Raw genomic sequence first — 12,092 nt, forward strand, 5'->3', positions numbered from 1 at the left:
GTATTTCAGAATCTCTATGTAATATTTGAAGGGAACCATTTAACATGAATTGTATGATTTTTCCAAGTGCATTCATCTGATTAATGTTCATGCTTCGTATCATGGCTTTCCTATATCGTACTCTAGTAATACCAAGTTCTCTGAGAAAATAGATCCGCCCGTAGACTAGCGAGTGTTCCATTCTCTCGACCTGGTGATAATGGGTAATTATGTTATTTGTCCACATTTTTATAGCTCCAATAATATTTACATGCCATACACGCATGTATGTGTACTTTAACATCGTGTACACGTGTCAAATAGTCGAGTCAATCTTAAGGTATTATATCCAAACCTTCATTTACTCTGGAGATTAAATCCGTGCATCATTATTGCCATCTTTAACACCTAATCCCTGACCAGAATATCCTACCAGTTTTAATACCATGTAATTCTATATCCTTTAAAGGTCCAGGTGATTAAGTTGTACAGTTCCTTTCTAGAATTATCGATCACACAATTTAACCCAGGATCAAAAACTTTTATTCAATAAACGATAAACACATCGTATAAACTTCAACAATTTTATTCATTCTAACCACTATACAAACTTCAACAATTACATTTAAGTAATTAAAAATATACATATGATTCTTCACTCACACTTTCAAATATATTTTTTATGATATGTAAATTCTAACCCGTATACAAACTTCAACAATTACATTTAAGTAATTAAAAATATACATATGATTCTTCACTCACACTTTCAAATATATTTTTTATGATATGTAAATTCTAACCCGTATACAAACTTCAACAATTATATTTAAATAATTAAAAATATACATAAGATTTTTCTAACACTTCTACAAGATTGTTTTCTACTCGAATCCATAACGTGAGGGCGGTCTCCGAATCCTTGTGGATCGACGTCGTGGGTCACGGTAATACGAGAATCTGTGAAAATGTTCGCGCACATCTCTGGCCATAGCATCAACTATTGGCATACAGAACATTATCCCACCAAGCATAACCATCAGCAGCATGACTGCGAAAAAATTAGTCTAGTTTTAATTCACACACCGATTCATCGTCAATTGTAAATCTTGGTAAACTGTTCATTTGCAATCCTATTGTGGACCCGTCTTTATTGTTTTTCTTATATTTCCTCAAAATCATGATCATGCAGAGAATCAAAAGTGTTGGAGCCGCAAAGGAAATCGTTACAATGAATGCGGTTTTCCATGCTTCTCCTGCAATTCAAATGAAATTTACTGATAGGGGGTGGGGTTTGTATCATAGTTAAGGGATAGAATGTGGTATGTAGTTAATAGATAAAGAGGTGAGTAATGGTGGGTTTTTGTGTTATTTATCGCACAACATCCAGAATAACCATTAATACGTCCCAGCGGACGTTACAGTATAGTGTGTATCATTATTAGACAAAATCTAAACATACCAAATATGGAAGCAGGTGTGTTGGATGAGGTGGTCCGTAAGGTGGTGGTCGGAGAAGTTTCACCGGAAGTTGGAAACATTGTGGTCCGTAAGGTGGTGGTCGGAGAAGTTTCACCGGAAGCTGGAGACATTGTGGTCCGTAAGGTGGTGGTCGGAGAAGTTTCACCGGAAGCTGGAGACATTGTGGTCCGTAAGGTGGTGGTCGGAGAAGTTTCACCGGAAGTTGGAAACATTGTGGTAGTAGCATCCTAACAACAATAAAAAATAAAATTTTAACAAAATAACCGCAACATATCGGATACGATACAAACTCTATATATATATTGTCGAATGGTCACCCTCATTAATCGAACCTATACTCTTACAAATCAAATTAAAATTAGATTAAAATCAACTCACCCGATCACACACTATCCTATTCAACACAATATTGACTCCTCCGCACAGTCGAAAATGGTCACAAGGTAAAGGCGTGTGTTCTATCCTTAAAAAGTCAACATTTGGAAACTGGCTGCAGGTGAGATAGAAATGCAACACATCCTTGAAGTACAGCCTACGGATTTGGTGGAATATCCTGTCTTTCTCAACTTGCACATCCCGCATGGATACACCGCTACAATCAATTACTCCGTTTTTTACATGACAACTTTTAGGAAAGTTACTTGTTTCAACCAGTGGAAGAAGTACGAGCAGAATTAACAGCGTCATCGTGAAGAATGTACACTGAAACATCGACGTAGGATGAAGATGGGTCCAGTTACCAAGTATTTGACCTCAGCATCACGTGATCAATGTTCACAGCGAACAGTACCATTATGTAAGAATTTGACCTCAGCATCTCTGGGGTTAGTGACCTCGTGTGACATTTCACCTCATCTTCACGTGATCAATGTTTACAGCGAACAGTACCATTAGTATGAATTTTACCTCAGCACCTCACCCATGCCCCGTTTATCACCATCCGAACACGTGACAACCATTTATTTTGAACACATGTTTATTTCGGTCAGCACCATTACGTAACAAATCTGACCCCGCTGGACATAAAGTTAAAGGGTGAGTAGGGATGCTGTTGTCAAAAATTATGTATCATAATCGACAATTAATTAAGGAAGCAATTATTGAGAAGTGTCTTTCCCATTTACATACACATTTTTAGTATAGGTGATAAACATCTTTGTGAATAGTTTTAGTTTTCCCAGTTTCAGCCACCCAGTGTTAATCCCCCTCTTGTCAAATCGATCCATGTTACACGCGTCCACTGATTTTGTTGGTCCGGATCGTAATATGATTAAGTGATTTATTGACCACAACACCCCTCCTTTACCTCTTTTATAAATATTCTGTGTAGTATAATACAGAGTTTAAATACTTATGTACCGGTTTTGACATTAAGTAGCGTCATCTCTATACAAATTTTACCGTTACCGGAAATCTTGAAGAAACTTCTTCGACCCCTCGATTTAATTGGGTAACACCATTGTGTCAGCATTTGACCTTGGTTGACGGTAAAGCACATTTCACTGCCCCACGAAGACGAAATATATAACACACAAGCACCAAAAAAAAAAAAGTAACATTTCGATATCTTTCAGATTTTGTATTTCTTGTTATTCGCTTTCTACGTATTAATATGACCGTTTAAAGGAAAAACACCTACATATCAAATTGGTTTCAATGTAAACAACTATCATAATAGGGATTAAAGTAGCGTCATCTCTATGCAAATTTTTACCGTTACGCAATATGTAAATTAGAAATTCCACTACTTCTCCTGTAATATCAGGAGAAGTAGTGGAATATTACCAAAATTTTATTATTCTATCCAAACCAATCGTTTTCCAGATCCCCCGCACTATAAAAGAGACTACAACCCTATTCTCCTCACAATCGCTTGACCATCTCAAGAGATTTTATTTTTTGAAAATAATGATGGCATCGAGACATTTCTTCGGAAATGGACAATATGTCCAGTTGTCAGTATATAGGGGTGTAACCTATGTCCATATAAATGGACGCAATAACAGGTGCACCACCGTGAGTGTGGACGAATTCATGGACATGGTGCAGAACTATGCACTAATGGCAGATATCCAGTCCCATATAAAAAAGGTACGTATGAAAGTTACTTTATGAAATTCATTTTTTCATTAACTCACAAATTGAAGAATAGAAAATAATGTCATCTTTAAAACAAATAACTAGTCAAAGCAATTAACATGATGTTTTGGATTGTATATCCTGATACTATAAATGATTAAATTATTTCCATGTTTAGGAGTCTTCCAAACGAATTGATACTACACCGCCACAGACACCGGTCCCATTGGGACCACAACTGGTGACAGCACCACCACCACCGCCGCCACAGACACCGGTCCCATTGGGACCACAACTGGTGACAGCACCACCACCACCGCCGCCACAGACACCGGTCCCATTGGGACCACAACTGGTGACCCCACCAGTAACAAAGGTGCTATTTTCTTTGCATTACTGTAATACTGTCGCATTAATCATATAGCATTTCATATTTCCATCATATTGTTTCACATCGAATAACTTAATTTGTTTTACTGTTACAGAAAAGGAAGAGGGATGAAGAGCCAGTAAGTATACTTATTTTAACTCTATCATATTTCGATTTGTCGTTATCACACATTTACTTCCCATGTCTTAATATATAAATGTATGTTTTTCCAGTCCGAAGACCTGTAGAGAAAGAGGGTGAGGTTGGAATCGCCTGAAAGAATCGACGTTGTAAGTATAGCTATTTTGTACGATTTTTACAGTTTCCTCCACAACTTTTAAGACATGTTTCCTATTAAACCATTCTCATTTCAGCTGACATCTGACTTCCACACAGTATCCATAGATGAGGAAATGTTCAAGGCCCTTATTACCTCATTAGACATGTAAAGTGAGTAACTGAGTTTTCTCCTTTTCATTTTAACTCTTTTTCAACTTGAATAATTGTTAATATTTTCTACAATCCGATTTTTTCTTTTATTGAAATATCTGTGGTAAAATATTTGTTCTCTCTCTTTTCAGATCTCCAAAATAAATGAAACGAATCGTAAAATACGTGTTTGTTCTATATTTAACTAGTAATACTCAGGTAAGGCATTTCTGTAGTCGACTGAGACTAAGTACTTTTGTCAATAGACCATTACACAGGTAAGAATGACCATTGTCAGTCTATTGTACAATACTTTGACTATTTGAGGAGAATCACCAAATGGCGTTCACGTCGAAGCATGCGCAGTCAACTTCTCCCAGCATTTCCGATGATTGTTTGAGCATGCCCTCCACCTACAGACCATGCGGTCAACCATCCCCATCAGTTAATGGGATATATATAAATCATAACAAAGGTAAGTTTCTTTTTTTTTCATATTTTATTGCTTTATACATCATATTGTGATACATATTTGAAACAAACTTCTACATTTGCTACCCTAAAATGTACACTCGATCGTATTTTTTACACGTACAACAAAAATAGTTATATCAAAAACTTGAACGAAAACTATTTACTAAAAGTGTTTAGACTAAAATGAATTCAGCGATACTATTATTTACAAAACACACATGAAAAAGTACTACCATCACAACATGAATTTAGCAAAAAACAAATTAAACATTAGTTCAAATACAAATTATTTACAATATATATATATAATTATCTTAACGTCTCATTGTCCAATTTTGTAATGTCCGTAAGGTAGTGTGTTTATTCCGTTTAGTATATATCTCTTGTCGTCAAAACTGTTCAGAGTCACTTTGTTCTGGCTGACGATATGAAGTTGATGTTGTGTGGATTGGATGCGATGCATGTTGGCATAAAACACTGTCTGGTCAAATAAGCATTCCTTATAAAGTTGGTGATGTAGGCAATGTTTGATGACGGCACGTGCAACTCCTTTCGCAGTTCGTTTCTGTCTGTCCCCATACACATAGGAATACATTTTGGCTCGTAAGCCAACAAACTCCTTGATCGGGTTTCCTCCTGTTTCGTCTTTCATTTTCCCCAACACTTTCTTGTTTGTTGTGCTGTATAATAAATCATCTATAGGGTAGTTGGAAGTGTCGAATAAATCTAAATTTACAAATATGTCTGCGTAGATGTCGTCAGTATGGGTCAAGTAGGTTAGCGAATCTGTGTCCGTGAATAAAAGTTTTGTATTTTGTCCGTAATTTTGTTTCATGTAGTTGTAATGGAAATCGTACATGATGAGTTTTGACAAGTCCAAGACCGTAAATCCCACGTAGACGGGGCGATTCAGTAGTAAGTTAGTTTTCAACATCTGTACTCCAACCAGATCTTCATTAAAAATCCTGCATTGTTGGAATGATGGTTTAGCACAATATTTACAAAGTCTGTCTTCCGAATGAATTAGTTTAATGTCGACTCTGTTACGTAAGTTTTCCATTGTTTTCCCAAAGACTGCATTGTTTTTTAATTTATAGTAATCTTTTTCAAAATCGTTGCTAGCCTGTTTTCTCTTGTTGGTGTTAAATTCAATGTAGGGTTTCAGCCACGGACTCTGTTTGAATTTTATGACACGATGTATTGTGGTGAGTATCATACCTTGGTCCAAATAGAATTGTAGGTTTCTGTAGTGTACAACATAGCGTTCTTTGTCGTGTAGATTGGAAATGAGTTTCTGTGTAGAATGATAATGGTCCAAACAGTCGTGCTTGTGTTCACATTCTGACAAACTTCTCCATAAGGTCTTGCTGTAGTCAGACAGTTCATCTTTGTTTACACATCTGTTTTCTGGTGCCAGAGGGTAGTCTGAGTGTATACTGTGAAGGTGTGAGGGATATTGCATATCCACTTCCAGGATGTACCCGTATTGACCCTCTTTTGGAATGGTTGATATGTCTAATTGACTAATTTCAACGTCAGTCAACCAGGTGAATCCACCGTGGGGGAGATACTCACTCATGGCACATCCATACAAGTTGTTTGCGTCATAGGAAGTGATGTAAGATGTCGGTTTAGTGGGGTCGTAAGTTTCCGGTATGTATCTGTTGTTGGCGTTGGCATAGCGGTGCATGATACCACTCACACCTCCCCTGATACCCATTTCCACCATTTGGTGCATGTCGATGTCCGTCAATAACTCCAAGGTCACGCCAGTCATTTTAAGGGCAGCACTCCACGCTAATCCGGGGGAAGTGTAGAAGTGACAGGGGTCGAGCTGGTAATTGTCGAGATTTAAAGTTCTGTAAGCTTCAAACACGTCAGCTAATAATAGACAGTCACATTTTAAATACAAGTCTGTGTAATCTCCCAGGTGTTTAACATCACACACTTGCCACACTCTCTGTGCATGGTCGTAATCTTCTTGCGTAATATCCTCTTCAGATAGTTCACTATAGAAAGATGACTTTGACGGTAATTGTGTGGCTGAGAATTTCGTAGAGTCCGTCAGGTATTGGTATGGATAGACCCCTTTTCTGAGCAAGACTTCTCTATGTTCCGGTAGCGTAAACTCTCTGTTGAAATATTTGAAATTGTCATGTCCTTTGTCTTTGAGATTGGTCACCAAAGTATCTAGTGAACTAGGCATGAAGCGGCACGAGTCCAGAAAACGTAAATTCCCGAGTGAAAAAGAAATGTAGTTTTCCATGTTTTGTGCTATACATGTGATATTTTGTTCTTTGTATTTCCCTATGGCATCACAGAGTATGTGTCCATCGAACCGGGACATGTTGTGTAGAAATACCGGGATGTGTTTAGGTTGTTTGAACTGCAAGTTGCATTTGTTGCATGCAGCCCCTCTAAACTTTCCCGTCACGTGACAATGATCTCGTACCTTGTCTTTGTTGTTTTTAAAGTAATTGTTGCAAAGGTAGCATTTTGCTGTGTTGTCAAAAGTTTCCTGGTCTTCTTGGGTCATAACCATGGGTTCTATATCTTCCAAGATATGTTGGATCTCTCTTTCTTCCTCCATGAGATAGTTAATAAACGTTTCCACGACGTTAGACCCTCTATAAATGATGGGCGGTTTGTCGTAACGCTCGTCGATTGAAGCACGCACGTATCCGAATGAACAGGGTGTGAATTTGGTCGTTACGGTTGAGTTGGATTCCGATGGATCTTGAGAACAGATGTGTGCAGGTTCGGAATAACATTCAAAATCGGCATATATCACAAAAGGTACTTTCATCTGTTTGTGGATCTCTTTGAAATGCAATACCGACTCCATACTGCCTTCAGCGGGTAGAGTAGTTTTCTGGGTACCAAACTTTCCGCAGTACTCCTTGTGTGCATTCAATAAATCCTTTCTTCTAAATCCGTGCAAACAAAGGGGACAAAAGAAATGTTCGTTCTGTCGAGTTTTAGTTCTGGACAGGAAGCGGTTTAAATCCCTGATCAAACAATAGTGAGTTTTCTTTCCTTCCGTCAACAACAACAAATCCACGTGGAACTTGTCATTGCTCTTAGAAATTCTCAGTGGGTAGATATTCTTGTCAAATCCAAACACGTTGATTGACATGTTATTTTGATCCTCAAACTTGTCAATTTGTTGTACTGTTACTGGGTAGGTGATCCCCGTCATGTTGAGTTCGTCCTGATATGGTCTGTAGTGATCCAATAAATGTTGGTCTTGTCTTACGGGATGTAAAGCAGCAAGCACACTCCATAGGAAACATTTCTCGTCGGTGTTTTGAATGTTGGTAATACACTTTGATTTACGTAGAGTGTGCGGGAGGTCGATGTAACTGGATCCACCGAGGGGTCTGTAAGGTAGTACGTGTAGTTTCAACTTTATCACTTTCTTTAATCTCCAATTACTCCCGTGTCTGATGAATTCTTCAAAGCTGGCATACATTTTCTGGTAAGCTTCGTTCAATTCGTGATCGTTGACATCATTTGAGGTCATGTAGGTATAGTTCGTGGATCTAAAGTGTGGCTCTGCTCTGTCTACGATACCTTCGGGTGAATGTTTTTCCAACTTCACCTGAACGCTAAGGTACCATTTAATAGCTCGCCCTCGTCTACCGATTTCCGATGTTAACATGTATTTGATCATGTTCCTGGACTGTTGGAAGGCTTTCAATAAATCATACTGTTCCCCAGGTTTTGGTACATACAGAAATTCTCTAACCAATCCATTGATAGCTTCCTGTTCTATTTCCATGGGTTCTTCTGGTGGTGGTGGTGGTGGTGGTAAATCTTGTACTGGGGGAGGCTGTCTCCCTCCCTGTTGTATGTGGAGTGTCTGATGGTCTTCCAGATCTTTTCGTGAGTCGAAATACGCTGGACATTCGTCGCAACGGATCTTCTTGGCAGCAGGAACGTCAGGTTTGTCGACAGCAGATCTTTTCAAGATCTTGTGAGCGTTTCGTAAATGACGAGTTAAATTGTCTTGTCTAACGAATTTTTCTTGACAAATATGACAAGAATACGTAGCTTCTTCATGACTCTTCTGGTGTCGTGTGAGATGTTTACTTGTTGTGTAAGATTTCTGGCAGACATCACAAACGAATACTCTTTCCATGGTGACAAAAATCAAACTGATCAAATATGAAGCGTTCAAGTTTACTTATACCTTTATAGAGCACCACTTAGGTTTAGCGTAAATAGTTTTTCCACCAAACATTTCACGAATTTTTTTCTCGCGGAACTTTTCCCGTACTTTTTCCTTGCTACTTTTTTCCCGCGAAAGTTTTCCCGTAATTTTTTTCTTGGTCACGTCATTGTGATCTAATTCTAGTTCGTACTGTTTGCGTAGGGGATTAGCGATCAGCCCACGTGGTGTATGAAATGTTGTTAAGGCTTGATAGAATTCTGTAAATCCTACAGGTGAAGATTTTGTATTCACCACTGCGTCTCTTATCAGGTCTGCTATGTGTGAATGGGTTATTATCTGTCCTTTGTAAATAACGTTGCCATTATGTGTCCAGTCTAGCACAGTTCTGTCTTGCCTCTTTAGATACTCATATAAATTTAATCCCTTCCCCCTCCGATTTTTTGGTAAAGCTAATTCTATGGCACGGTGTATGTTGTCAGCAGCATCTGGGAATTCTACTTCAGTGGCGGAAGGTCCTGTTTCCTCCGTTTTAGGGTTTAAGAGTGATTGGTATTTCGATCTTGGTACGAGTATGAATTCTTTAGCCATTATAGTAAATGTAGGACTTGTTTGATGATTAATGGTAAAATTCTTTCTAACTTCAACAAGATTTTTCGCCTCGTATCACGACTACTTTCCTTAGCAATCAAACGTAAAATGAATCTTTTCTGTTTAACCATCTTTTTTATACATGCAGGTGATGCATTAACATGCAAATGATAGATGTTTAAGAATATTTCTGTCACCGCTTTCAACTGATGAGGTGTGATTGTTTTTATAAGGGCCATTCTTTGCCCCCTTGTCGTGTACCTTAATAATCTTAAGAAATCGGCTTCCTGCGGCATGATTCGACTCATAATGGTAAATAAATACGTACGTCTTCTCCCACGAATATATGACTACGTAACTGATACTTTTTGTCAGTATGTGGACTTATATCTATCAAGAGATATCCATACTTTTCTGCTGTAGCCATTTCGTAAGCTTTTGTGAAAAATTTATTTTTGGTAGGAAAAATTTGTCGGCCCAAAGTATACACTTGTTGTTCGTCTCTCTTGTTTTTGAATAAAACGATGTAATGACTATTCAAGGATATCGTTCGCATACACTTCCCCTTAGAAAATACATTTTGGGTTAAAAAGATGACGGTGGTATTGTGGTGATGACAGCCGACTGTAAATAAATCTTGTACATCGACACTGTTGCACACCGCTGCCATTAAATCATCTAAAATGAGTAGCAGAGGTAAGCCGTCGGACCACCAATCTTCTAAATCTTCTTTTGTAGGCACCCCTTCGTGACAGGTTATCTTTTGGACCTCCTTTTGTAAATCGTCGAATAGTGGTTGCCATACGCTATAAGCATAGATTATCCTCTTAGGCGCTGTCTCGAATAAGCCATCTGACTGTTTAATAATTTTAGAGGTAAATACAGACTTACCACTACCACTCGGTCCTACAATTAAAAAGCTACTGGGCCAGGTGAGCTTAATCAGACTTTCGTGTTCCCACCAAGGCATCGTGTTAACAAATGACAAAATCACATTTTGCTTTTCAAATTTATTTCAAACAGTAAGGGAATGAATACATGATGAAATCATATACAAATACATCGTTGACATGAAAGTCGATACAAAATAGGTCGATAAAATCAGATAAAGTAAAACCTCTACATCTATACATGAGATACATTAAACAATATTGACCACAAACCATACTACTACTACTTTGCAATCTATTTACATTATAATGTTTCAGCGTGAGTCCATAGAATGGGGGTGGATATCCGTAACTGTCAAACAATTCCCAGCACCCCTTTACATCAATGTAAATGGCTAACCAATGAGTTCCATCGTCCACGGATATGTCTGTATTGAGAATGAAACAACACGGATAAGATGTCACAATAGGTAAGTGGTCTCTAGAAAACACTCCTAATGCATAAGAGTTCATATAAGGATCGCAACGAAGTACACATTCTAACTGTATTGTGTTCATCCTTCGGTGATGATATTTCTGGAATGATCGATTTCAAAGTAACCTGATCTCTCACTGTATATAATGATGGAGGCTCCTTCGGGTAGTGGTGTTCCAAATTGTAGTTCGAGTCGAATGACCCCCTGCTTGACTAAATTGAGATAATCTTCACGTTGGAAGGTCGGTTGTAGGTCAAATCCATAAAGGGCGTATCCAGACCCCATTTCATCTCGGTCTATTCCATTCCCCACGTTTTGCATCCATTGTCCACTGACTTGGAACAGACTGATATAGGCTGGAATGACGGTCTCACCCTGACTTTTACTGTAATTCAGTTTCAATGGTCCTCCACCCACAGGTACACCATCGCATAATAAAGTGATCTGTCGTAAGTCATAGTTTTTAAAGTTGTAAGGATTTAGCGTATAGCTTCCAGCCATGGCTACGGTGCTTACTAGTCCCAAGATGATCTTATTTGGTTTACTCCCTTGGAAAATGTTGTCCCAGGATACACTCAATTGACCTTGTGGTACAGACATAACCTTGATTTCCGATTTATCGTAAGGATACTTAGCATTCATCTTCTGTAAAGCTTCGGCATGACCGTAAATGATTGCTGGATTCAATCTTACTTTGCAGGCCCTCAGTATAATGTCTTCTATGACGACTTCGTAGTTAGCGTTTACTTCCTCAGACATGAGACAAAAATTTGGAGAACTTCTATACAACCTGATACCCACATCTACTTGGTTCAAGATGTAACGTTTGATCTTGAATAAATCTTGAAATAAAGTTCCTTCCATATCTACAGATTTACTTTGGTTGGTATAAGTACTGCGTTCTTAAATTCCACTGTTTGCTCCGTTTGGGTTGGCTGCGTCCATAGACCCGGGGGAGTCCTTAGAGAATAACTGTGACGTCATCTGAGTCTGTTTACAATCGTCACCATAATTCAACAGAGCCTGTATCATCGCTTTATAAGGGTAGTGGTTATTGGTAGAAGTGATGAGTTTTCCTTGTAACGTGACATCGATCTGACTCCAGAGACCTTGTAGAAATAGGTTGGTAGGCCCCACTTTTTCATCCGCTA

The 12,092-nt window shown here is 38.4% G+C and overlaps 3 protein-coding genes and 1 long non-coding RNA gene across 5 annotated transcripts; 1 reads left to right on the forward strand and 3 right to left on the reverse strand.

Moving 5' to 3' along the window:
* Positions 1-414: 414 nt before the first annotated feature.
* On the reverse strand, positions 415-3,583 carry LOC117343756. 2 transcript variants are annotated; one of them, XM_033906242.1, is made up of 3 exons: positions 1,840-3,583; positions 1,442-1,688; positions 415-1,030 (listed from the first exon to the last, which is right to left on the reverse strand). In XM_033906242.1, exons 1-3 carry the CDS (start codon positions 2,170-2,172, stop codon positions 864-866), a joined length of 747 nt encoding a protein of 248 aa, XP_033762133.1. In that variant the 5' UTR covers positions 2,173-3,583; the 3' UTR covers positions 415-863. The 2 variants fall into 2 exon arrangements, with proteins under 2 accessions (XP_033762133.1, XP_033762132.1); XM_033906241.1 differs by having other exon boundaries at positions 415-1,235.
* A 49-nt stretch (positions 3,584-3,632) lies between these two features.
* Positions 3,633-4,425, forward strand: LOC117343760. The gene is made up of 4 exons (XR_004536077.1): positions 3,633-3,916; positions 4,026-4,049; positions 4,144-4,200; positions 4,285-4,425. It is a non-coding gene; the product is annotated as an uncharacterized LOC117343760 (long non-coding RNA).
* A 710-nt stretch (positions 4,426-5,135) lies between these two features.
* Positions 5,136-8,954, reverse strand: LOC117344073. Its single transcript, XM_033906724.1, has one exon. It carries the CDS (start codon positions 8,952-8,954, stop codon positions 5,136-5,138), a length of 3,819 nt encoding a protein of 1,272 aa, XP_033762615.1.
* Positions 8,955-11,019: 2,065 nt separating this feature from the next.
* On the reverse strand, positions 11,020-11,805 carry LOC117344074 (uncharacterized protein F54H12.2-like). Its single transcript, XM_033906725.1, has one exon. The coding sequence runs from the start codon at positions 11,803-11,805 to the stop codon at positions 11,020-11,022; it is 786 nt and encodes a 261-aa protein (XP_033762616.1).
* Positions 11,806-12,092: the final 287 nt, after the last annotated feature.

The sequence above is a fragment of the Pecten maximus genome, chromosome 15 (genome assembly GCF_902652985.1).
Source record: "Pecten maximus chromosome 15, xPecMax1.1, whole genome shotgun sequence".
Classification (NCBI taxonomy): Eukaryota; Metazoa; Mollusca; class Bivalvia; order Pectinida; family Pectinidae; genus Pecten; species Pecten maximus.